Genomic DNA, 25,673 nt, shown 5'->3' on the forward strand with positions numbered 1-25,673 from the left:
GCCCATTTTTAAATAAGCGTCTCTGCTTTTTTGTGCATCATGTGCTTCCACACGCTATGACTGCGCAACAAGAGAAACATTTTGCCTTAGTCAATGGTAAAAAGCCACAAAATAAGCAGCAACACTGCACAGTGCCATCAACTACAGTCCCTGTACTCTGTCAGTTGAAGAAAAGGAGTACAAGTTTGGTAATAACAGTTCCAACCTGATCACCTACATCAGTAAAACCCAACAGAGAACTTCCTGGTTCGGCCACTAGCTCTTTCCCTCCTTCTTGCACTTCTCTGTCCCACTGCTGCTCAGATCACCAAAGTGATAGAAACACTTAAACACTTCAGAGACCCAGCTAACAGCCAGACCCAGAGAGCTGCACCAGCAAAACTGAGTGGGCGGTGAACAGCAGAGTGGGAGCTGGAATTAGTGGCCTAGGGCAATAACTTGCACAGTCTTTGCAACAGGAGAAAACGTAAACCACACCTAAGAAAGCTTAAGCAGGGCACTGTGTTTGAAGTTTCACATAGCAATCAACACACAGTTCAAACAGCCTCCTTCAAGCATGGAAAAAGCAGTTTACAGTAGGGATCTGAACCCTCCTTGCAAGCCTTTTAGTCATTAGAGGCACCTTTCACCACAGGTAGTTTCAATTAAGTACTCCTTTCTGAAACAACCGCCCATACCAGTCAGTTACCTGAAGGCTGGTTGAAGGATTCACCTCAAAACACAACAGAAAACAGGAATAACTACCAATACGGCCAATATTAAAAGTGCTACCCTTTGCTGAGGTTTGAATGTCCTTCAATCATCCCTAAACACTGAAACAGAGAAAATGAGATTTCTGCCTCTGAAAGACAAGCCCTCATATTGAAAAGTAAGAAATGCATCCAGGAAGGTTCTGCACGTGCAGACAACATGGGGTGGGTAAGTGAGGAAAAACGTATTTAGAAGTTCACTGAAAGCTGCATGTATTTTGGAACATCATAAGAAAAGCTGAAAGAATAGAATTTCACAAGCTTGAAATATAGACGTGAAAAAAAAACTTTTACTTTGCTACACTAGTGCTTACTTGTAAATCTTACCAAAATTAAAAAAAAACAATACACTGCAGCATATTTCATTTCTTATAGAACTTACCAAACTCCGATACTGTCCCTGAAAGAGTTTTGAAGTTCTACTGTGTAAAGATTGCGATCCCAGAGAATCAAAGGATTTTATCCGATGAGATGAGGGACGTGCACATACAGAATCACTGCCCAGCCCTATGTCTGTAAGGGAGAGGAAAAAAATAGTAAATATTAGAATTGGAGAAACTGGCATATAACTCCTGCTTACCTCTGTAAAACTCACATGTTTAACACAGATTTGATGTATCTGCAGTCCTCATTCATTCAAGCTTTTAAAAAATTATAGTAATGAGGGAACTGAAATCCTGAGACACTGGCAATTTCTTCCCCACACAGACAGGAACAAACTTTGAGTTGCTTAGGAAGAGAAGCGTTGGGGTTGTATTTCTCCATTCCTACTCACTACCAGTCTATTTAAAGGTAATTAACCAGCATCATTTTAGCTAGCAGCCAAGAACTTTGAATACATAAAACTTGCTTGAAGTAAAGCCAGCCACATCTGTTTCTTAGCTCTTCCCACCACCATCTCCTTCTCAATTAAGACATTCTTTCCACTGTCTTTTTCCAGTGTTCCTTTGTCTCATCCCTTTTTTGCCAACTAAGCTATTTCTTCTTCTTTGGAGGGCGGGAGAGGGACAGGAGTAGAAAGGAACAAAGCCACTTGCTCAAAAATAAAACAACATCCCTTCAAACCTCTCCCCTTTTTCATTTCTCTGCTCCTGTTACTGCGGGATGGGGGGTGCTCCTGGCTGCACCAGCTCTGACAGCCAAACCTGCAGGAAGAGGATGCTCCCAGGGCCCTTGCGCAGGTGCTATGTTACAGCAGACAAACATTGCTCCTTTGCACAAGTACGGCAAGTCACTCCTTTTCCTCATATTTCTCCACATAAAGAAGTCATTCAGGAAGCACCTGAGCTTCAACGAGCCCTGAAAATAATGCAGGATTTTCTGTCCCAAATGCAGATGTTTTCACTGGACGACACAAGTCTCCCAGCTGCTCCCCTGGTTTTTATACTTCCCACTCTTTCCTAGCAGTTTGCTTTGCTTCCAACAGTTGACCTCCATATCAGAGGTACAAGCACACAACTACAGTCTCCTATTAGTTACCTTCAGACTAAAGCAGACCATGATTATGCAAATCCAAGTTATTTTTGGTCCAAGGGAATGACACATACAGGCTCAGTTCCATGAAAAGACTGGTAAATAAGGCGTATCTGCTGTTTCATGTCAAACCTGAAGAGACAACTTGACTCATCTTACCTGGAAAGCCTTTCAACTACAGAATGGCACCTAACAGCAGTCGAGGTATAGAAGGAGGAAAGAGGTTTGAGATTGTCAAGCACACAAGGGTTGACAAAAGATGCTCCAAGTCCTCAGTGACTGAGCAGAAAACACCTTGCTCAAGTGCATCTTTTTAAATGAGTCATTGTTATCCTTCAAAAAAATATTATCCTTCAAACAAGAAGCTATACACGCTCTCTAGTCAAATAGTGCAATATTAGAACTACTCATAAAGTTGCATATTTTGTATGGATAATATCGTTACGCACTGACATCATAAAAGACCTCACATTTTGTGAGCCTGCTTTTCTAAAAGCATTTAAAGGCCATGATGTTAACATAAACATTGTTGATTATAGTCCATTACAGAAAGGACATACAATTTGTTTTCACAGACTGCTGAGAAAGAAAAGGGAATAGATCACAGGCTTCATTTGTAAATCATAACTTCGTGGCTCATTCTAATGCTCCCAAAACCATTAAAATTGCTATAGCCATCAGTAGCTAATAGAATTGAAGGCAACAGAATTGAAGAATTAAAAGTAACCTGAAACGTTTCGACATCCGGTTTGCTTGGCTTCCTAACTGCAGTCAAGTAGAAAAACAGACAGGCCACCAAATCCAGCATTATACCTTGACACAATTCACCTTGGAAAACAGGATCAGGTTGACACAGAGCAGGCCGTTCCAGCTTCTGGGCAACCCTAAAACGTGCTACCTAGAATTTTTTTAAGGGTGGTCTGATTCCCAAAATTTTCTCTTTTGCAACAGCAGAGCCTAATACACCCACACTAGAGCACATTTTGAGTCTTAAATCAGAAACTTCATGTGTGTTTGAGCTGAAAAGAAGGAAAACTATTACCAACAAGCCACATGCAAATTGCAAGTATTTTTACCAATAGTATCTGAATACTTTCAATCAGTCTGAGTTTCTGATAGATTTAAAAGGTTTGAGCAGACACCACATATCCATTACTTTCCATTAAAATACCAAATAAACACATTCAATGGATTTCTCAATGTGACTATTGTCAGAAAAACATTCAACTCTGATACTCAAGAATCTTGAATGTGCACGTTCAACAAATATTAATTTCGTAATTTTATCAGAAGCCTCACTCTTGCATCCATCCAAAGACTTACAGCGTTTGTAACATCCTTTTTTCTTCTCTACCACTGTTTCACAACTTCCCCATACCAATTCCTCTCTCACTAGCTGTCTACAAACAGCAGCAACTGGTACTATGACCTTACTCCTTCTGAAGTTAAGATTTTGATGGTGTATATCCAGAGCAGACTTTCTTCAGTCTTCATGGTCATTATTCACACTCTTTCCATTGCAGAAGGACCCAATTCAGAAGAACCTGTATATACCTGAAATTTTTACAGACCCAATAGGGATTTGGAAGCCATCTTCCAAAAACAGATTAGAGAAATAGAGACTAAAATGCCCTTTACACAGTCACCCAACAAAGTAAGCTGTTTGGAAGAACAGTTGGCCAGGAAAATTCATGCAGCCCTGCTTACCGCTAAGAATGAGGCAACAACACAGTTTGCATGTGGTTTTGATTTTTGGTTTCCATGCTACACCACCACCCCACACAGTGAAAGGTATCAGCCTGGGTCCTTTTCTAAGCCCGCTGATATTGTGGCTCTTTGAGATGGATATTAATCTATTGATGTCTGGACCAAACAGTCACAACTTTCTCCCCTTTCAAGGCAACTATGGTCAGTGTACAGCAGCTTTAAAATTGAACTGAATTGGTCTACACTTGCACTTAAGATGAAAGGCAGTATCTTCAACTGGTGTAAGCACCTTTGACTTCAAAGAAGTCAATGGTATTACCCCATGTCTATTCATTAAAAATAACAATCTGGTTGTAAAACTCACTCCTAAGGGATGTTTTCTGATGAAAAAAAAAGCAGCCAGACAAAAGAATCTCTGTTGCAATGGACCAGAGGACTATTCTAAAAGTGATGGCATACTTATCAAATGAGCGTTAAGCAAAATAACACAGATTCCTTTTCCTCCTCACATAAAAACTGGTAAGTATGGTCCATTTTTAAGTAATCTCTCTCCCAGACTCTAACCTGATGACCATCACTGGAACTTGCGGCTGACAGTGCCTACCCTCAGTATGGAACTGCAAGAAGCCAAGAAGGGCCACAAATATTAACATGTCTTGATCGTCCTTGGGTCCAGTTGGCATCTTTTAGCACAGCCTCACCCTACATGGAAGCATGGACACCTCTCAACCTGTGTGCTGTTCCTACAGCTCTCTCCCTCCCAAAGTACTGGAGGTGGGCGGTTTGTGACTTTGAGCTGCTACCCAGATGAAACGTGCATGGCTTAAGGGACCCAAGAGGCTATCCTTTTGTTACTATCTAGAAGGAATGGTGCTGGGAAATGGAAAGCGGAGATGGAATCACAACAACCTTGACAAAATTGTTCAAACATTGGAATTAGAGTGGAGCAAAAGTCAACTTTAGTACTTCAAGCTTAGAGGAACACAGACCAACCAAAAAAATTCAGGCCCTTTTTCTAAGAATTCTTCTCAGCTAAAAGTCTCAGTTTCCTTCCGCAGTAAAGGAGACTAGAAAACCCAGAGAGGCCACTGCCAGAGTCTTAACAACATGAACTGCAACAAAATCTCTTCTGAAATGCTGCACATATTAATTTTATCCTGCATATAGCAACAGGTATAAATATACATTCACAAGAGTTGAAGGCAATTTTCAGCAAGCAACAAGACAGAGCAGTTTACTTACCTGCAGTCACCTTATTTAAAGCCACGAGAGAGCTAAGAACTTTGCTGAAATTCTGTCCCTGATACAGGTCATTTGCATCAAATGTCTGAAAACAAAAGAACATGCAATAAGTCATAGAAACAAGCCTTTAAATTAAACATTTCTATACTATTGTGCAAACCATGACTGTAGAAGCTACTGCCTGATCAAGGTACCAATCTAACAGTGTTATGGACTAGTAAAAGTAAGGGGTTTTCCACCCCTCAGTCCCTTTCTATTAAAAAAAAAAAAAGAGAAACTAATTTTTAAATAGAAAGAGAATATAAGAGCAACTGCATTTGAGAAAAATTGAAGAATATGCAACCCAAAAATACCAAATGTCAATTAAAATGCAGAAAATTTGAATAAAACATAATTATCAGAAAATTTCACCAAAATATCACCAAATACCTCAAATTTTGATCATAAAAGTTCCTGGGTATCACTACTCTTGGCATACACTTTTTCTGTAGCATCTGGCAGGCCTTGTACCCTATCATTCATAAAGTACTTCTAAAATTCTACAAACATCACTAAGAAGTACTACAATGACATACACGCTAACATGGAGCAAAAAAATTCTTGAAAACTAATGAATTTTACAAAAGAGTGAAGTTACTGGCGGGGTTAGATGGAGACTGATGTTTGGGAAGGAGAGGCATGAAAGCTTAGGGTTATTTTGTTTTTAACTGTGGGAAAGGGATCCAAACCTTAAACTATCTTGTAAAAGAAGACTCTCGTTAACTTTCAAGTGCTGAGTGATGACATTAAACATCTGGATTTTCAAGGGGGAAAGAAGAGATTTAAAAAAAAATAAAAGACCCATAATATTTGCCTGAGGTAATGGAAACACTCATCCAAAGTCTCATGAAAACAGCTCTTGCGTTAGATTCCGCATAGGTTGAAAGGAGTCACAGTATTCCCTTGTGCAAGACTAGAATGAGGACAATAAAATAGAGCTATTACAGTTGTTCCAAATGATTTAAGAAACAGAAAGAGATTTAGTTTCCCACAGCAGAGCAATTTTTATCTAAAAAGTCAACAAAAACCTGTTTATTTTCCTGATAACAGACCTATCCCACAGGCATTATCAGAAAGTCTGTACCCCAGAAAGCAGCCATCAGAGGTAGGAGAGATAAAACCCATTTGCCCCAGGAAGAAGAGAGAAAGGGGCAAAGGAGGGCTAGCTGAGCCCAAGAAAAGTGAAAATTTTCATGAAAGCTAACTAAAGTAACCACAGAAAGAGCCGCTGTGATTGGTTAGGTGATAGAATGACATGGTAGAGCAGAATTAGGGAACGTTTAATGATAGTATTACTCAATAAGAAAAAACACCTCCCAAAGCATTCATAGTACTCTCAAGTCTTAACACACACATGTGTTCCCCTCAGATGAAGCATCTTCTCTGGTCCTGCTGAGAAGCAGTTCTACCTTGGCTGTACAGGTGCTGACATCTCTCAAGCTCATTCAACGTGCATACAGCTCAGGGCACAACACAGACACAGAATCAAGCAGTCAGTAGCAAACACTAGTATACACCAAGCAGTTTTCACTCACAAAGTCAGTCAAATAAAGATTACATCAAGTTTCATTGGGCTACAGATAATTTAAACAGACTACTCTTAATTATTTGAAGCTGTAAGGACCATGGAACTGCCCAGATTTCATAGGGTTTCTCCTGAAACACGAGGAAGTATTTAAAGACTATGTACACAAAAAAAAGACATTAAACAAGAAAAGAGTTAATCTGATTTTACATAAAGTATGAAGATATGCTAAGTTTTCTTAATATCACAACTAGAGATGAGAAAAGACATCAAAAAAGTGAGAGCAGAATACATAAAACCCGGCTCAAATGCAAAACTAGGCTGGAGATCAGCTTAACCACTGCTCCAACTAGGGGAAAAAAATTGGGCTGTTACAGAACAAGAAAGCATCAGGAGTGCAAAATTTTCATTGTTAGCTACATGTTTGTTGAGGTAGTTTTGAATAAGCAAACTAAAAAGCGTGAACAGAATAATGAAACAATGGCATGTTACTAAAAAAAAAAAAAAGGAAATACGAGAGTAAGGTGCTTAATGCAGCCACTAGAAAGATACTACAAGGAAGAGAGAAATATTTAAAAAAATCAATAAAAGGAAAGTTTAAGAAAAAGCTTAAAGTTATAAAAACTTTAAAGATGAAAAAAAACCCTAAAAACAAACAACAAAAAAACTAAATGCATTTTAAGCTCACCTTCATTCTGGATTCTGATAGAGCCATGAGCTCTCCAAAGTCAGGCTAACTGGAGAAAAACAGGATACAAGGAAGACTCATTTCCTGCTATGGTGAGACTATAGGGGATACCAAGAATGATTTGATTGGATCATCCCAACACGTATAGTGCCATAAAAAACGCTTGTATCCAGGACACACATCCAGTCTGCTACTTCACAGGAAACAACACAATGAGAGGATATGAGAAACATTTGCTTCCTTGCAATTTAACACACAGCAATTCTGACAGAAAGGCACCCCCAGCACACCACTCATGGTATGTTTATTAGTAGCACTTGATAAAGGGGGACATGCCAACCTCCAGAGAGATTTCCTCCTAACTTAAAAAACATTAAAAGAATAACGTAGAGAGACAAAAAGCGAGGAAGAAAGCTTAGGTGCTATGAAGTTTTAAGGCTAACTTGCCAAAAAGTCATCTACTAGATTGGGATGAAAGGAAATGCACTGAAGTTGCATCAGGGGAGGTTTAGATTGGTTATTAGTAAAGATTTCTTCACCAAAAAGGTTATCAAGCACTGGAAGAGGCTGCCCAGAGGAAGCAGTTCTCCCCATCCCTGGAGTGATTTAAAAGATTGTTAGATGAGGTGCTCAGGGATATGGTTTGGTAGCGGACAGGTACAGTTGGACTTGATCCCAAAGGTCTTTTCCAACCAAATGATTCTATTACAATAAAAAAACTTGTTTAAAGAAATAAAAAAGAAGCCTCACAAACCCACACAAGAACAAAAACCCCAACCTTTTCTATCTTTGGTCACTTTACAATGTATTTGAGGTTTCCTCATTTCACAAAAAATTTGAAAACTCTGACATGAGTGTAAAATCAAGATACTTTAAGAGGAACTTCCATGGAATTGACAGAGAAAACTATCTGCTCCGGGTTTCAAGAGAAGTCTGACTTGCGTGTGGACTTCCATCTTCATTCTTGTGTTCACAGACAGATCAGCTGTGAGACTCAACTCTTTAAAACATCACATCTTGATGCAAGAGAGTCATTCAGTAACTCTCCTATACAATGCCCCCCATACCACACCCCCAGTTCTGTGACTGGCTGAATTTTGAGATCCAAGTATTCAAAACTAGTTTTATATTGTGAATTAGTACCACATAACAAGGTCCACATGTTAAATTAGCTTCTATAACACCAGTTTAATCCACTTTTCAAGTCATGTCAGAAGCCTAGTGTGAATTCAAAATTGCACATGCTTACAACAGTATTTAAAACACTTAGATACTGCCTTGGAAATATTGAAATTTGCCTTTTAAACGTTACCTGACAAGCACATATAGACGTTAAACAAGGCTTTATGGAAAAATAATTCCAACACGTCCTTGCTTTCCAGGCAAACTTTTTCAACTCAGCAGAGACTTCACCTGTGATCACATTTTTACCCTCTTGTTCATCCAATTGTCATCTTCCACCAAAAGGCACACAAAACAGTCAGAATGCAAATATAAAACCATTATAAACCACATCTGATGAAGACCCAGCCAACTCAAATCTTTCAAACAAACAAAATAAATAAAATACTTTTAGTTTTAATTTTCATAGAACTGACCACTTGCAGATATGTCTTATGTAAGCATTAACATAAAGCTCTCTTCCTAAGACAAACCTGGACTACATTAGGAAGCTTATCCTGGAAGCACTTACAAATTTTTTGATACGTAGCAACGAATCAATGAATGTCAAGCTTAGCAGACTCATCCCTGGGTGCCTCTTCTTACCTGCCTGTTTTTCTGTTCTTTTCACATCTTTCTCACATTCTTCTGACCACTTCTGGATTTCAACTTCTGCCACATCAATACCCCAGTCAGCAAGCATATTCCAGAGGCAGATCAGACCAAACTGCATAATAACAAGGGGCCTTATGGGGTCTATAACATGATGCATACACTCAAGGGCACATACTGACCCTTTAGGTCACAGACACTGACTGCCAAAGCCTGACAATCACCTACCTCGTCTCAGACTCTGGCTTCCCTTTTCACACATCCCACCAATTCCCAATAATGCAAGCCTTGCTTTCCATAACTATGCCTGCACTTTTTGCCCCTAGGATTTCAACTAGCTGCAAACTTTATTGATATGAATCTTATGACCTCTTCCAGGTCATCAATGAATTGATAAATAACATGGTTGGGCACCAATGGCAGCAAACCCCCTATAGCAAGGTGTATATTAAGTGGTCATTCCACATTTGTAATTGTATTAAATCCCATTAATTAGTCAGTTTTTAAATTAATTTGACAAGATATTGATTTTTCCATTACTGAAATTTCTTTAGCAGCAAATGAAATGCCTTAAAGATCAATTTCATCCACATAGTGGTTATTCAACTATCAAATCCATCCTCTTATTTTAAAATAAGACTGACCTGTGCATACATCTGTATAAATTTCACCACATTCAAATAATCCATAGTAATTCATCAAGGTAATTTTAAAGTTATCTAAACCACTAACCCTGAGCAGACGGAGACTTCTGTTCAAATGGTGTTTATGATCTAATAGCTATAAGGAAATAAAACTAAAATAGCAATGCCTGTCCTTCATATCCCTGCAAGAAACAGTACCTACTGAAATTGGAAAAATATTAACTGAGGAATTAGTGAAAGTAATAGGAAATTAGAAAATAAGGTTCAGAATACAGCTGATGAGGGCAGATCAAGGCATACAGTAAGCCTGCAGCAGTAGTATTCTCTTCCAATCGGCCAGTTTCAAGGCCTCAGGTATCCTTTATGGTATTTTACTCTCCCATTCTGGCTTATTAAGTCAGAGGCCAATTATGAAGGAACTACTTTTAAATTAAGGTACTTGTGTTAAAACAAGGTCTACAATCAGAGATGCAAGAAAACTGGGGGTGGTCCAGATAAGCTACAAGACTCGTGCTTTTTCTTCAAACGTATCTTAGAATCATAGAATCACTGGGTTGGAAAAGACCCATTGGATCATCGAGTCCAACCATTCCTATCAAACACTAAACCATGCCCCTCAGCGCCTCATCCACCCATCCCTTAAACACCTCCAGGGAAGGTGACTCAACCACCTCCCTGGGCAGCCTGTGCCAGTGCCTTCTATCAATCTGAACTTGCTTGTATCCTTAAAACACCAGAGCATCAGTAAAGCTATCCCTAACAACCACAGTAAGGAAAGTCCATGTACTGGTTAAAAGCTAAATAGAAAGAATTTCCTTAATAACTATCTCCTTGCTAGGCTAATGCCCTGACTATACACAGATACAGTATTCCCAGTGAATATTAACATTTTAAAGCATCTGCCTGACAAAAATAGATGACAGCTTTCTTTACAGCACTGCACCATAAACTGCAGCAGCTGAGGAGCTGACTTATGAGCAGCCCAGACATCTGTGCAGCACAGATAGGGCTGCCACTGCTAACCTCTCCAGCCAGCCCTAAAATAAGCTGTAAACCCCTAGGCTGTGTGTACTGAACGGGCAGGACACTTTCCAGCTCAGCTCGGTGGCCTTCAGCCCCAAGCGCAAAAAGATTACGAGGACGTTGGCTCTCTCACCCGGAGGAAATGAAAGGAAATCAGCAGGGTGGTTTGGCAAAGTGCAGCATAACCACGTACAACGTGTCGCTCCACCTGTTCCTAGTGCACAGGCTGCGGCAGGTTTGGCCACACAACATGAATAAACAAGTGATAGGATAAAAAAAAAAATAAAAGCAACTCACAGTTAGGAACAGGTGACCTTCTGGAAAAACATTAAGAACCTCCCAACACCCCACTTCATTGCACAACCACTCCCAGGGGTTTTCTATCCCTAGAGCAGCTGGCAAGGGGAGCCCATGCACAGTCCACCTTCCAGTAATGACGCCTAATACACCCAAGCTGGAAAGAAGATCCCATAGGTAAGACTGCATGCAAAGCACAAATTTCTTCATTTATTCTCACATTAGGTCAGCTGTAAGTGGAGCAGAGCCTCATTCAGCTATTATGCAGCAGCTGTTCCTCGAGCTGTGAATTATCATCTGAAAGCTGCGGCAGTAAAACGAGAGATAAGAAAAGCAGGGAACTATGACAACTGAGAGAGGAAGGGAAGGCAGGGAGAAGAGGAGATGATTACAAACGTTCTAGAAATCTCGATGAAGCATAATGTTGCCTAAATCTTGTATTCACAGCAGAAGGGAGAGGAAGGAAAAAAAAAAGAAAAAAAAATCAAGTTGTTTCAAAAATTAAAGAGTAAGATGAAAAAAAGTTTGAAAAGAAGTGGGAGAATAGACCTGCAATGTGGGACCTCTGTGTGCTTTGGTATCAGTTCACAACAGAAATTAAAACTCAGTGTCTAAAACCTAAGAGATCTGAAATAAATTTTATTTCTCATATAAACCTGTTCCTCAAAAGTAAAAATTATTTTAGCTAAAACCACCACATGACCTAGAAAGGTTTATTTAATTCCCACAACTAGTAATACTTCTAAGGCCCAACATCTTATCTACAAAAGCAGCTACAACCAGCAATAAAAATGTATATAGAAGTTCACAGTGTATGTGCACATCTGTGCACGCATGCGTGTATCCAAATACACATTCACGAGACAAATCCAAAGAGGACAAAAGGTTAAAGACAACTTTTTAAATTCCCTGAAGATCTATTAAAAGCTTTCCAGCTCCAAGAATTTGTGCCCAAACCATCTTCACCACAGCACTAATGAAATTAATGTTCTGCAGATTCAAGTACTACATAACATTTTACCTAAGCCACTGCTTCCAAGTCAGCATCTAAACATTGCCAAATCTAAACTTATTTTTCACCAACACAAGCAGAAATGGCACGAAAAACAAATCTACACAAATAAATATCAAGTTACTTGTTGGAGATGAACTGTACAATTTTTGAAGGCTTCCAAATCTATCTGGTTTCAGAATGTGACACAGTAAGTATCCTCAAATTAATTCTTCAGTAAGAAAGTTGTAAAAATTGGTATTGTTAACCATAAAATCCTAGTAGTAGCAAATCAAGATGTATTAAAAAACAGAAATAGAAAGGTAAGCACTGCCTACATTTGTGTAAGCACATAAGAAAACACAACCCCATTCCAAATTTCTACCTACACGGCAAAACAAGAACTACATTACAACATACTACATTCTTTCTAAAAGGAAAAACTAAAAACTCTACCTCATCTTTCTCCCAACAGTCACTTGAGTGGCCGCACTTTTTTCCTTATTTCTTCTTTCTCTTTTTTAATCTCACAGTAGCACATCATGGTTTTGGGAAACTACTCATTCATCCCACAACTTCTACTTCAGATCCTGTGGGGCACCTACCCTTTCACCAGCCCCAATGAACATCACCATGCTGGACCAGCATGGAGAACATAAACCTTGAGAAGTTCCAGTTTAGAGGGTGGCTATCATGCCCTAAAGTACTAAGTGAAGTTCACAAGCAGACATCCACTTTCTCCTCTACAGTTCATAGATAAATGTCCTATTTGAAAAGTTACTGTAATGGAACCTGGAAAACGTTTCCCATCTTAAAGTGTAACATACATTAGGAATAGAGAAGTTGCGGTGTCCTATCCCTGGAGGTGCTGAAGGCCAGGATGGACGAGCCTCTGCACAACATGATCCAGTGGAAGGTGTCCTTAGCCATGGCAGGAACTAGATTATCTTTGAGGTCTCTTCCAACTCAAACCAAACTAATATTCTGTGATTACGACTCTGTCATTTTCACACATCTACAATGTCTTCCTGACTTTTGTTTTTTTCCCCCATCAGTAAGTTGGAAATAACCTAAAAGCCTTAATGAAAGACCACCACAAAAAAGGCTCTGCACAAACACTTCACGCTGACTGAAATTGCCCAGAGAACTGAAAATGAAGACTGACCTCAAGCAGATTACACGTTGTCACAGCAGAAATCAAAATTACCGGACGACAATGACAGTTGCTTAAGACTACTGAAATGGGCTGCCCAGCTGGTCTGGCCTGGGTCTGACATCAGATCCTGAATGTAAACGCTCAGAACTGAATAACCTCCGTACAGTTTTACAAACTGATGTTTACCAATGGCTGAACTCTGCAGTGGCACACTGAATTTAATAAGGCTCAGAATAAACTAGTTCCTAAGGAAGAGGGAGTTGATATATTGAAAAACTTTGCAACTAGGTTTCAAACATTAGGAAGAGAGATGCCTATTTCTGGAATACTTTCATTTTAGATGTACTGTCTAAACTAAAAAAAAAAAAAAAAAAATAGACATCAGCTAAACAGTGAATATCTCCATGCTCTTACCTAAAAATACAGGAAGAACGGCTTGCTGTAATTGATTTCAGATGCCTTCTGCCTAGATACATGTTCTACCACCATTTCTCAACTTATTTCTTAAGTATCAGCTTGGTTTCAAAAGCCATGCTGTATGAAGTGAGAAAAAGTCTAATGAAGGAAAAAAAAGGCTAAATATACATAATTAAAAATTAGGAAGAATAGGAAAAACCAGTTTCTCTGGGTCCAGAACAGGTAGTGTTACCTGCAGTGCTGCTCTCCATTTGCACGACAGGGAACTCAGTGGCTAAATAACAGTTTTAGTCACTACCAACAAAGTATCAGACACAGTAAGATCACAGAGACAGACTTTCTTTTAAAATAGCTGTATTCCTAGACATAGACACAGACACATACAGAGCACATCAGAGAGCAAGAGCTGGGGGCACAGGGAAGGAGTCATCTTACTGCAAAAGATTTTGTACTACAAAAGGTTATCATCTGTCCTCTTAAAATAGCCTGCTGGCTGTTTTACTACACTACCACGTGCTCCAACCACAACTTAAATGCTATCACATGCTCACGTTTCATCTGGAATGAATGCATACAGCCAAGTGATCAGATGATGCACAGATTCAGCATGAATGGAGAACGAACTACAGATAAAACAGAAGCCACAAGAACAGCCTCACTGACCTCAAACAGTTTCACCTACTGCTAATCAGCACACTTAGGAGACTCATTTTGGCATGCACATGCACTTTTTAAAATAAGCGTATTAACAGAAGAAACAGGAAAATGCTTGTAGCATTGAATATGTATGAGGAGCTGAAGAAGGAAGATTGAAGGGGACTTGATATTTTGAGACACCTGGCACAGGTCAGAATTTGATGAAGCATGATTAGATATGTGGAAAAAAAAAGTGGAAGAGGGAAAACGAATGATAGCTTTGAAATGCAAGAAAGAAAAATAGGAGAAAAAACAGGATTACACCTCTCTGGTAAGAAGGGATTTATCAGAAATCTCAATTGCTTCCTGAATATACTATGGAAAGTGCCAAAAAAATTAAGAATCAAGGCTTACTGAATTTCCATATAGCCTTCTGAAGCCTTAATTTAGAATCACCAACTGGAAAAAAGTAATTCCAAAACAGTTAGCAGAAATCTACCAACCCCTAAAACCAGGATTTCAGGTTTCAATTAGAACAGAGCGAACTCATTTCAATACCTCTATTTTAAAAATCCACCAAAAAGCACAAAATAGCACGCACACTCCCTAAGCTACAGCTCCTTTCAAGTGAACTCTCTTCGATTCATAGCTTACTATGTTGATTTCAACCAGTAAAGGTACTGTTAAAGAGGAGCCTAGGGCTTCAGGATCCTCCATCAGTTATAAAAGCCACTTGGAAAGAGCAGGCACAGGGCTTTATCAAGGCAGCAGGGATGAGCCTCACCACCACCTGCCCTGGTGACCACTCCTCTGGTGGGGCTGGTGGAACTGCCTATGCAGCAAACGAGCCCAACATCTTTGGTTAACGAAGACAGAAAACCAAAGCCAATTTAATGCAACATCCTCTAACCTAAGGGCATTCCACAACTGCCAGGCAAGCGACCAGTCAGCCCCACAACCTAGGGGCAAGACATGCAGTGCAGGTCTAGGCAAACCATTCCTGATAAGGATTTGCAAGCACACAGATCAGAGTAACCTTTCAGGAGGGAAATCTTCCCATGCTCCCTTCTCCCACACCACCTCACAGTCCTTTCACTCAGGGGTCATTAAACCCCCACAGCAACTCAGTTGCAACAGCTGAACTGGCAGAAAATTAATCCAGCAAAAAGGAGCAGTTTGCTGCAAGTTTCATGAGCAAAACCAGCTCAGTATTGCACGATATCAGCACCTGAGCCAACATGTGGGAGAGACAAATCTTACCTGCCAAGGGAAACAGATTCACTTGAGGTGCTAAGAAACATCACAGTTGTTCAGATATTTTCCAGTGGGGGAGGGGGGATGTGTAGGGAGAAACCCCCACAACTTATCTACAATCCACCTCCTACTCCAACCATTCAGCATCATGCTGATGTTCAGTAATAAGCTTCTGTAAGAAATTCAAACTTGGTTTCTAGGAATATCTATAAAAATTTCCACATTCTAGATATTAATAAAAGATGGCCTCCAGCAGGTTACAAGCAACAAAAAAACTGAAATCCACATGAATTCTGCCTATTCATAGTAATGCCTGGGGACATAATCTGAAAGAAATGCAGATAACTTTTCCAAGAAACTAGCTATTGCAATAATTTTCCAGTTCTTATTCATCAGCTGATAGGCTATATGACAGGAGTGAGTAGCCAAGCATTATGATAAGAAGCCAGGCCCAACAGTACATTTCAATTTCTCCCTTTTCTCCTAAACATTCTCACCTCCATTGCCCAGGCTTCTTCTAGCCTCATGCCATCATCTTCCCCACTGCAGATGCCCCAACTTAAATGCCATCTCCAGATCACAATCACTCACACTCCAGCCTTCATGAGAGTCCTACATCCAGCCTCTCACTTGCAACACATAGTCCCTCACCAGAGCTGCCTAGGTCCTGATCCAGAGGGCAGGTCCTGGGTTTCCACAGCACACACTGGACAGAGCTAGCTTCAGCCACCATCTGACTGTGGTACCATATGGAGACAGCCTGTTCCCATCACCTGTGCAGCCACCAGCACCAGGGAGCCCATGCCTGCGGCAGGTGATGCCCTGTAAGGTCAGGAATGGTATCTCTCCACAAGCACCAGACAGTGGGACCTTCTGACCAAGACTCAGGCATGCTACCATGTGCTTTTATGAGTTACAACAGTTCAGTGGCTGGCAAAGACTGTCTCAGTGTGAGCTCTTTTGCTAATGTAACCACTGCTTATCCAGCGGAAACCAGAAGTTAAAGCTGTTCCTCTTGACAACAAGAATTTGTAGCAGAGGGCTACACATTACTCCAAGCAGCATCTAAGGATGCCATCTATGGAATCAGGACAAGCAATTAAGAGAAGAAAAAAATGAAAAAAAAAAAAATCAATGACAACCTATTGAGCTCCAAAGCCTGCACCTAAGAGTTGCCAATAAAGACTATAGAAAGGCAAATATTACAGAGTAATACTTTACCGAGCTCTTCCAACAGTTTGTGTCTAAAGGACCATCTGCGTTTAAAAGTCCCAAATGGATTTTTCCAGACTTCCCCAGTCACTTCTGTAATCCATGTAATTTCAGCTTCTACAGAAACCCACAGAAGTTATTTGCACAGCTCAGGTAGGGTGTGAAGAATCACTGCCTTTCATTCGTTACAACCTTGCCAACTGCTTGCTTTTTCTGAATAGCCCTTAGATCCTGTGCAAGGAGTAACAGAAAATGACTTTCCTACCTTCTCCATGCCACCCTTACTGAGGTCCTATCAACCTCAGATACTCATCTTCTCTGTGGACAGAAGAGTCAATATTTATCTGCAACTCCCACAGACTCCATCTCTTCGTTTTCTTCTAACAATTTCTGTTAAGTCTTGAAATGGCCGACTATAGCTTTGCTATAAACGTAATTCATCTTGATGCTACAACTCACAGAGTCAGGGAGAGTGACCAAGCACAGTATCTTTGTGATTTGCCAGGACTACCTGTCAGTTCAAAGAACTCAGATATTAAATTGAAATTTTAAATGTAGTGTGCTACTTGGCACAGCCTCAGTAGAAGTGGAATAGAAGGCAGCAAACACAAACCAAGCCTTTAAAGATCAACAAAGGAAAGAAGGGACGAGATCCAAAGAACTACAGACTAGTAAAGCAAATGCCTAGGCCTGGTAAATGGATAGAAGGTAGAATAAAGAACAGAATTAGTGGTGTTTGCATTTGCACAGAAAAGAATTAACATTGCTTTGGTAGAAGGAATTAATCTTTCCAGAATGCATCCACGCTCTTTGATGCGATTAACTGTAAACATTGTGTAGTCCAGTTAACATATCTGAATATCCTTTGAAAAGGCACCTCATCAAGGGTTGTTGTTGTTCTAAAGAAAGGTAATATCACCTAGGAGTCTCCTCTTGAAGATTTAGAAGCAACATACAACAGCTGTATGCCAACTATTTGGTTTTGCTTTGAAGGGAGTATCAAAAGCACCCCATTGGGATCTGACTTGGGACACACACTCCTCAACTTACATACAATTTCACAAAGGCATAAAGAGTAAAGTTTGTTTGTTAAGGACACAAAATTACTCAAGGTACTCAAAACTTGAACTCATAGCAAACAGCTACCACACAACCTTGTGGATGACCAAATGTTGAAGTGACAGGTGAAACCTAGTTCTAACAAATGCAAGAACTACCCTCCCATAAAATAATAAAACCCCCAGACCTCATCATTATACTTCCATAAAAATGAGTTCCAGATTACCTATTCCCACTGACATGTTAAAGACAAGTCAGCTAGCAAATTCAGATCAAGGATCAGTCAAGTCATGAAGTACAAGAGAAATAACACCAGAAAATTAGAAAACAAAGAGGCACAAAGAGATGGCTTTTACTACTTCCACAGTATCTCTGTAACATAAATACAGTTCTGGTCAACCACGATACTATAAAACAAGAAAGGGTACAGAGAGCAGAAGCAATGGCTTGCATACAAGGAAAGAGTATATCCATGAAAAGTGTTCACCTTGGAAAGAGAATACGGGATGCAGCAAAGCATAACAGCGCCCAATGAAGTCACGTATAGCTTGGAGAAGATCCATACCATAAGAACAAAGTCACTCACTGCCACCAGCTGCAACAGCTGAACAAACAAAAGGAAGTTTTTATAAAATGTATTATTTAAACCTAGAACTTATTGTAACAGGATGCTGCAAAGGTTAAAATGCTCTAAATAGCTTTGGAAAGCTATTTAAAAAAAAGAAAAAAAAAACAAAAAAAACCCCAAAAACAAAAATAAAAACCAACCTCCTCCCCAGGGCTCAGTGCTGGGCCCAGCCCTGTTCAATGTCTTTATCAATGACCTGGATGAAGGCATTGAGTGCACCCTTAGCAAGTTTGCGGACGACACTAAGCTGGGTGGAAGTGTCGATCTGCTGGAGGGTCGGGAGGCTCTGCAAAGGGATCTGAACAGGCTGGACCGCTGGGCAGAGTCCAACGGCATGAGGTTCAACAAGGCCAAATGCCGGGTCCTGCACTTGGGGCACAACAACCCTGTGCAGTGCTACAGACTAGGAGAAGTCTGGCTAGAAAGCTGCCTGGAGGAGAGGGACCTGGGGGTGTTGGTTGACAGCCGACTGAATATGAGCCAGCAGTGTGCCCAGGTGGCCAAGAAGGCCAATGGCATCTTGGCTTGGATCAGAAACGGCGTGACCAGCAGGTCCAGGGAGGTTATTGTCCCTCTGTACTCGGTACCGGTGAGACCGCTCCTCAAATACTGTGTTCAGTTCTAGGCCCCTCACCACAAGAAGGATGTTGAGGCTCTGGAATGAGACCAAAGAAGAGCAACAAAGCTGGTGAAGGGGCTGGAGAACAGGCCTTATGAGGAGCGGCTGAGAGAGCTGGGGTTGTTTAGCCTGGAGAAGAGGAGGCTGAGGGGAGACCTCATTGCTCTCTATAACTACCTGAAAGGAGGTTGTAGAGAGGAGGGTGATGGCCTCTTCTCCCAAGTGACAGGGGACAGGACAAGAGGGAATGGCCTCAAGCTCCACCAGGGGAGGTTTAGGCTGGACATTAGGAAAAAATTTTTCACAGAAAGGGTCATTGGACACTGGAACAGGCTGCCCAGGGAGGTGGTTGAGTCACCTTCCCTGGAGGTGTTTAAGGCACGGGTGGACGAGGCACTGAGGGGCATGGTTTAGTGTTTGATAGGAATGGTTGGACTCGATGATCCAGTGGGTCTCTTCCAACCTGGTTATTCTATGATTCCATGATTCCCTAAAACACTGCTTGAGCAACAATAGTTAGCCTTTACCCCACAGATTCTCAAAACCATGAATCAGATTTTGGTTTACAACCAATATAGGATATAAAAGCTGAGTTAAGCAATAAATACTTTGTACTGGAAGGTGCAGAAATAAATACTCATACTGGAAGATGCAGAAATTACCTGCCAGAAATTTGAGAAAATATTTTATCTAAGTCAGTACAACTGCACCGTTATACTCAAAGGGGCAATGTTGACTCAAAAGCCCCCAAAGATGTACCACATGCCTCCCCAGTGTAGGATCTGCCCACCAGGTAATCAAAAGGTGAGTCAGTTCAGCTACAAAAAGCTACTCAGCCTTAGCTTTCCATAAGATCAGCTCACTGAAGCAACTCACTCAGCAACTGTAAGATCTTGTAGATCCTTGGAGGTGTTCAAGGCCAGGCTGGATGGGGCCTTGGGCAGCCTGATCTAGTAAGAGGTGTCCCTGCCCATGGCAGGAGGGTTGGAACTGGATGATCTTTAAGGTCCCTTCCAACCCAAACCATTCTATGATTCTATGACATGGATGAAATGCTGCCACTTGGTCTGGGTCTAAGACTGAACTATTGGGGTTCCCCTCAACAAGGGCAGCCTATAGCTACAGCAGCCGATTTGCAGCAAACCATATTCAGCATCACGAGACACAAACACAGTAATGCTAACTTTAAGAAATGCACCACTTCAATACCAACTTTGCACTACTTGAAAATTCACTGGTAACTATGTCTAGGTTAAAACGACAGCAAGAAAATTGGCAAGAATATATCTTTTCATGTATCATTATACCAACATTTGAAGTTATAGCACAGAACAGCAATAATATTTTGTTATAAAAATTGTGTGGTATATGAAAACACAGGGGTTTTTTTTCCTCCCATTTCTTCCTTGCTATCTAAATTTCACCAAAGAAACCAAAACCTTGGTCTAGAAGAAAAAGTTATGGATTATTAACCTGACCCATCTTCAGAGCTGATAATGTGGAGATGAGACAGTTGATATTGATGATATTAACAGGACTTCTGCAGGAGGCTCACAACTTCCTCAAATGCATCAAAGTTAAGAATGCTGAGTTAAGGATGAATCTTCAAGTACAACTGAAGCCCCTACAGGGAAGCACTTAAAACTGAAACCCTCACTTACATAACACTTCAAGAAGAAACTATACCAGCCATATCACACGGAGCTACAGCATCCTCAGAAACACAACTAACCACAGCCATCACTGTAAAGACGTAAGTGGCTGTAACAGTCTGACATTTAGCACAAGTATCAGAACAAGCTGAAGCAAGAGCACATCTAAACCCTTTTCAGACTGTGATCTCCACTACAACACTCCCTCAACAGGAGTTCAGTACCCATGGAAAAAAACCCACCAAGGTGCTCTGCACAGGGCAAAAGCAGGCACCACATTAAACAATGCCCAAGGTGACATCCTCTCACTTCCCTTGCTTCTTAACACAAAGGCACAATGACTACTCACACTGAAAAGAGGTGAGCTTTCCCGTGTGTCTAATCAGACCTAAAGGTACAGCCTATGACATAGAGGCAAGAGGTTATCTGGTACCACGCTCTATTGTGTGTCTAAAAGCCTAATGTAGAGTGTCTTAAACCAATCAAATAAAAGCAAAGGCTTCTCCCTTGCGCGAGAATGGGAAAGTGGGAAGTGCTCTGAAGCCACCAAGCTGTCACCAAGAGCTGTTTGTGCACTGTGGGATTAGTCTTGGAGCAACAGTCAGCTGTCACAGATTTAATCTGGGCTAGGACTGCAACAACGCAGAGCAATGACACTGAAAGCAGTTACAGTAAGACTTTGTTCTTAGGAAATACAATAGCTAAAAACCCATCGATACCTGTCCAGAAGCACAAGAGCTTCCATGTGCAACTTCAGGTTTGTTCTCTGTATCTGTAACAGTGTGGAACAGGTCCAGAGGAAGGCTGGAGCACCTCCCAAACGAGGACAGGCCGAGAGAGTTGGGGTTGTTCAGCCTGGAGAAGAGAAGGCTCCAAAGAGACCTTATAGCGACCTTCCAGTACCTGAAGGGGCCATAAGAAATCTGGGGAGGTTATTCTTACAAAGGCTTGTAGTGATAGGACTAGGGGCAACAGCTATAAACTGGAGAGGGGAAGATTTACATTAGACAGACAGAGAAAATTCTTCACAATGAAGATGATTCTATTTTCTGTACTGCATCTTATGCATCTCTGGCTAATTCAGACCTCTCCTGGAAGGTGTATCCTCCTCCTACCCACTCAACTAACATTTGCAAACTCTGACTACCTTCCAAAATCCTGCCATTTCCCTTCCTATGGAGAAAAAAAAAAAAAAGAACTGACACCAGATGCTGTAAGCAGGAAAAAATGAAATTATAAGAATGTATCATGGAGTAAAACATGTCATCCTAGAAGCAGGTTGAAAAGTTAAGCAAATCTTTCCAATGGGATGCTCCAGAAGCATTTAAAAAACAAAGATGTGGTTCCAACAAGGAAAAATTGCTTAAAAATCTGCATAAACGTTCTCTTGGAAAGCTGGTGCCACAAGCGTTTATCTTTATGGAAGATAACATTTAGAAGGCAACTTTCTCCTACAGGCGAGAAACACTTTCAGGTACACTGGAAGAAACTTAATGAAAAGCTAACAAACAAGAAGTCAGGATAATATTGGAGTTTTCCAACAGACCAAAGCTCATATTAAACAATTCCAAGCTAACATACTTTCTAACCCCTTGGAAGTAACAGCAATAGCTCTGAAAATATACATTTTTTAGACACATCTGACCCATAAAATGACTATTAAAAAGCACTTTGTTTTTAAATGCATGGTTTGTACAGTTTCTCAAGCCAAATTTGTTTTACATAAGCTCCTGCAAGGCTTCTAGCATAGCCTGCCTTATTTTGTACAAAGATATAAAAGCAGTTCCTTACACACAGATATTCACATCATAACCCCTACCTTCACACTACCATATTTTAAATGGACATAGCTACAATATGCTTCAAATAAAGCCATAACATAACATCTGGATTGTACCAAAGCAATGCAAGTTCTGCTTCATGGCAACTCATCACTCTAAACTTCATGATCCTAGTGCTTTCCAAACTATTTAACCTACATAATCCTATGTAAAGTTGTTGTGGCTTCCAACACAAGACTGTCTTCTTCTCCGTGCCACCCCGTCACCCATCTATTGGCCAAGGTATTCTGTCCAAATCTCTTTCAAGAGAGCAGGTGAGCAGCTGCGCTCTCGGCAAGCTGCTTGAGCAAGAAGTTCTCCAGTTGTTAAACAAGTTACAGCTCACTGCCTCAAAAGGCAGGCTGCATCTGCTCGCATAAATTCCATTGGAGAGACTGTTTTAGAAACACAGGAAAACAGAGGAGGAGAGATATTCATGTTGTGACGAGAATTTCATGTCCTTCATTAACTTGCAGGAAGAGCACCTGAGGTTTCCTCTTTAGGATACTACAAAGCCTCCATATCTCACAGAAGCAAAAGAAACATGCAAAGATGAAAACGTTGTCTTAATATTAAAATCAGGATTATTTCAAACAAACCTCAATGCACCTCACTCCAAGCATCGCCCCAGTTACCTGAGGGTAGACAGCACCATGAAAATACAATCATGTCACTTGGGTAGTTCATCTAGTGAAACTATTAGTATTCAGGAGGTAGCCAGTAGGCACTCCTTGATAAAACATGCATTAACTACTACAAAAAACAGACCTAAACTTCAGAGCAACTACAGGCAGCAAATCAGGTAGAATTCAATCCAGGTTCACGACCTTCAGAAGTGAAACAAAACGAGCAAGACTATTTGAAGGGCTGTGCACTCTAGCACGATGACAACCCAACAGCTGAAGACTCTTCAAGGGACACTAGCAGATGTCTGACAGGCTTTATTGTAGATCAGCAGTCTTGCATGCAGAACCTGGCAGGTCTCTCAATGCTAGCACCTTCCATTATCAGATCTTTTCACTTAAGCTTTCCCAAACCTCAAACATTTGGACTGTTATTTTTCATGTCGTCCATGTGCCTCATGCTTTACTTGATCATTACTAGTATTTTATACAGGACTTTCCTCTCCTGTCATCATCAGAAATGACACAGAGAAAACAATGTTTGCCAGAATTGAGCTTGGGAAATCTAAATCTTCAAACAATTCAGCACCCTCTTCTTTGGGGCAGAATTTTTAAAGGCTCTCCACCCTCTTTACCAAAATTTCTTTCCAAAATGTTCCAGAAATTGCCCTGTAGCAAAAAAAAAAAAAAAAAAAAAAATCCACCCAGGTTTGACCAGCTTGATACCCCTTGGCATTTTGTTCATTTCTTCTTTAAACTACCTTATACACACCTTTACGACAGACTGAGTGTGTCAGATTAACAGAGGAGTCCACTTAAAAAGCATGAAGCAGAATGCTATCTGGAGGTCTCAACACAGTTCAGATGCTAACACCAGAAGAGTGAGCCTCCAAGAGAAAGCACCTGCCCAATTCAAATGACATGAAACAAAAGGCGAGGAGGAGGAGGAGCTGGTAGAAGAATGCTATCTGCCAAGATTAAGTTTCAACTAATTTTAGGAAACTGTTTTCCAGATGTCTGGGTCCACATGGTCTCCTTTTGTACTCCCAAAAGAACATGCATCCCATCCACCATAGGTCATCCTCTGGAGAGGCTTCAGTCACTGACTATAAAAGGAAGACTCCATAACTAACTTTGACTGTGGTCCAGGAGACAGAACTGAAAGCGAGGAAAAGAGAGGAAAGGATACTGCCAGAGAGAACTGCAACCTTTGGAAACCCCACGCCTCCATAACTCCATAACATGCTCTCAGCTACAAAACTGCACTCTTTTCCTCCAGTTTTTGAGCCCATCACCCCCTTCACTGTAATAAACCCCATCTACTAAAGACCAAGGCAAAACAGATTTTTGCTTGAAATAGTTCTCTGCAGCTTCAGAGGCCTGACCAGCACCGAAGCTGATATAAAGCACCAGGAACAAACAGAAAAACAATTTTCTCTTTGAGCAGTGATGGCACTGCCTTACTTGTCTTGGAGACCTGGGAGATCAGTGCTATAAGGCTGATGATAGGCTAGGAAAGACAGGAGAGAGGAAACAGCAAGGGAAATCACTTGTGAAAACGTGCACAAAGGAAGCACAGGACTCGAAACTCAAGTGGGAAAACAAAGCCAGCAGGAAAGGGAGAGGAGAAATGGAAACAGTTGTCACGAGCTTGGTGTAGAAGCCAAGTCCCTTAGCAAGTTTGCGGATAACACCAAGCTGGGTGGAAGTGTCAATCTGCTGGAGGGTCGGGAGGCTCTGCAAAGGGATCTGAACAGGCTGAACCGCTGGGCAGAGTCCAATGGCATGAGGTTCAACAAGGCCAAATGCCGGGTCCTGCACTTGGGGCACAACAACCCTATGCAGTGCTACAGACTGGGAGAAGTCTGTCTAGAAAGCTGCCTGGAAGAGAGGGACCTGGGGGTGTTGGTTGACAGCGACTGAACATGAGCCAGCAGTGAGCCCAGGTGGCCAAGAAGGCCAATGGCATCTTGGCTTGGATCAGAAACGGTGTGACCAGCAGGTCCAGGGAGGTTATTCTCCCTCTGTTCTCGGCACTGGTGAGACCGCTCCTTGAATCCTGCATTCAGTTCTGGGCCCCTCACCACAAGAAGGATGTTGAGGCTGTGGAGCGAGTCCAGAGAAGAGCAACAAAGCTGGTGAGGGAGCTGGAGAACAAGCCTTATGAGGAATGGCTGAGAGAGCTGGGGTTGTTTAGCCTGGAGAAGAGGAGGCTGAGGGGAGACCTCATTGCTCTCTACAACTACCTGAAAGGAGGTTGTAGAGAGGAGGGTGATGGCCTCTTCTCCCTAGTGACAGGGGACAAGACAAGAGGAAATGGCCTCAAGCTCCACCAGGGGAGGTTTAGGCTGGACATTAGGAAAAAAATTTTCACAGAAAGGGTCCTTGGGCACTGGAACAGGCTGCCCAAGGAGGTGGCTGAGTCACCTTCCCTAGAGGTGTTTAA

General features: G+C 41.2%; 1 protein-coding gene across 5 annotated transcripts in view; it reads right to left on the reverse strand.

Moving 5' to 3' along the window:
* The window catches only part of ARHGEF7 (Rho guanine nucleotide exchange factor 7), a 131,464-nt gene that overhangs the window by 73,773 nt on the left and 32,018 nt on the right, over positions 1–25,673 (reverse strand). For 4 of the 5 annotated variants that reach the window (XM_069878394.1, XM_069878402.1, XM_069878426.1 and 1 more), the window contains exons 3-4: positions 5,172–5,256; positions 1,132–1,262 (exon numbers count right to left, since the gene is read on the reverse strand). In XM_069878394.1, the coding sequence (XP_069734495.1) occupies positions 1,132–1,262; positions 5,172–5,256 (216 nt within the window). Of the gene's footprint in view, positions 1–1,131; positions 1,263–5,171; positions 5,257–7,423; positions 7,487–25,673 lie in introns of those variants that run through there. The other variant, XM_069878409.1, reaches the window with a different exon arrangement.

Source organism: Phaenicophaeus curvirostris, chromosome 1 (genome assembly GCF_032191515.1).
Source record: "Phaenicophaeus curvirostris isolate KB17595 chromosome 1, BPBGC_Pcur_1.0, whole genome shotgun sequence".
NCBI classification, from domain to species: domain Eukaryota; kingdom Metazoa; phylum Chordata; class Aves; order Cuculiformes; family Cuculidae; genus Phaenicophaeus; species Phaenicophaeus curvirostris.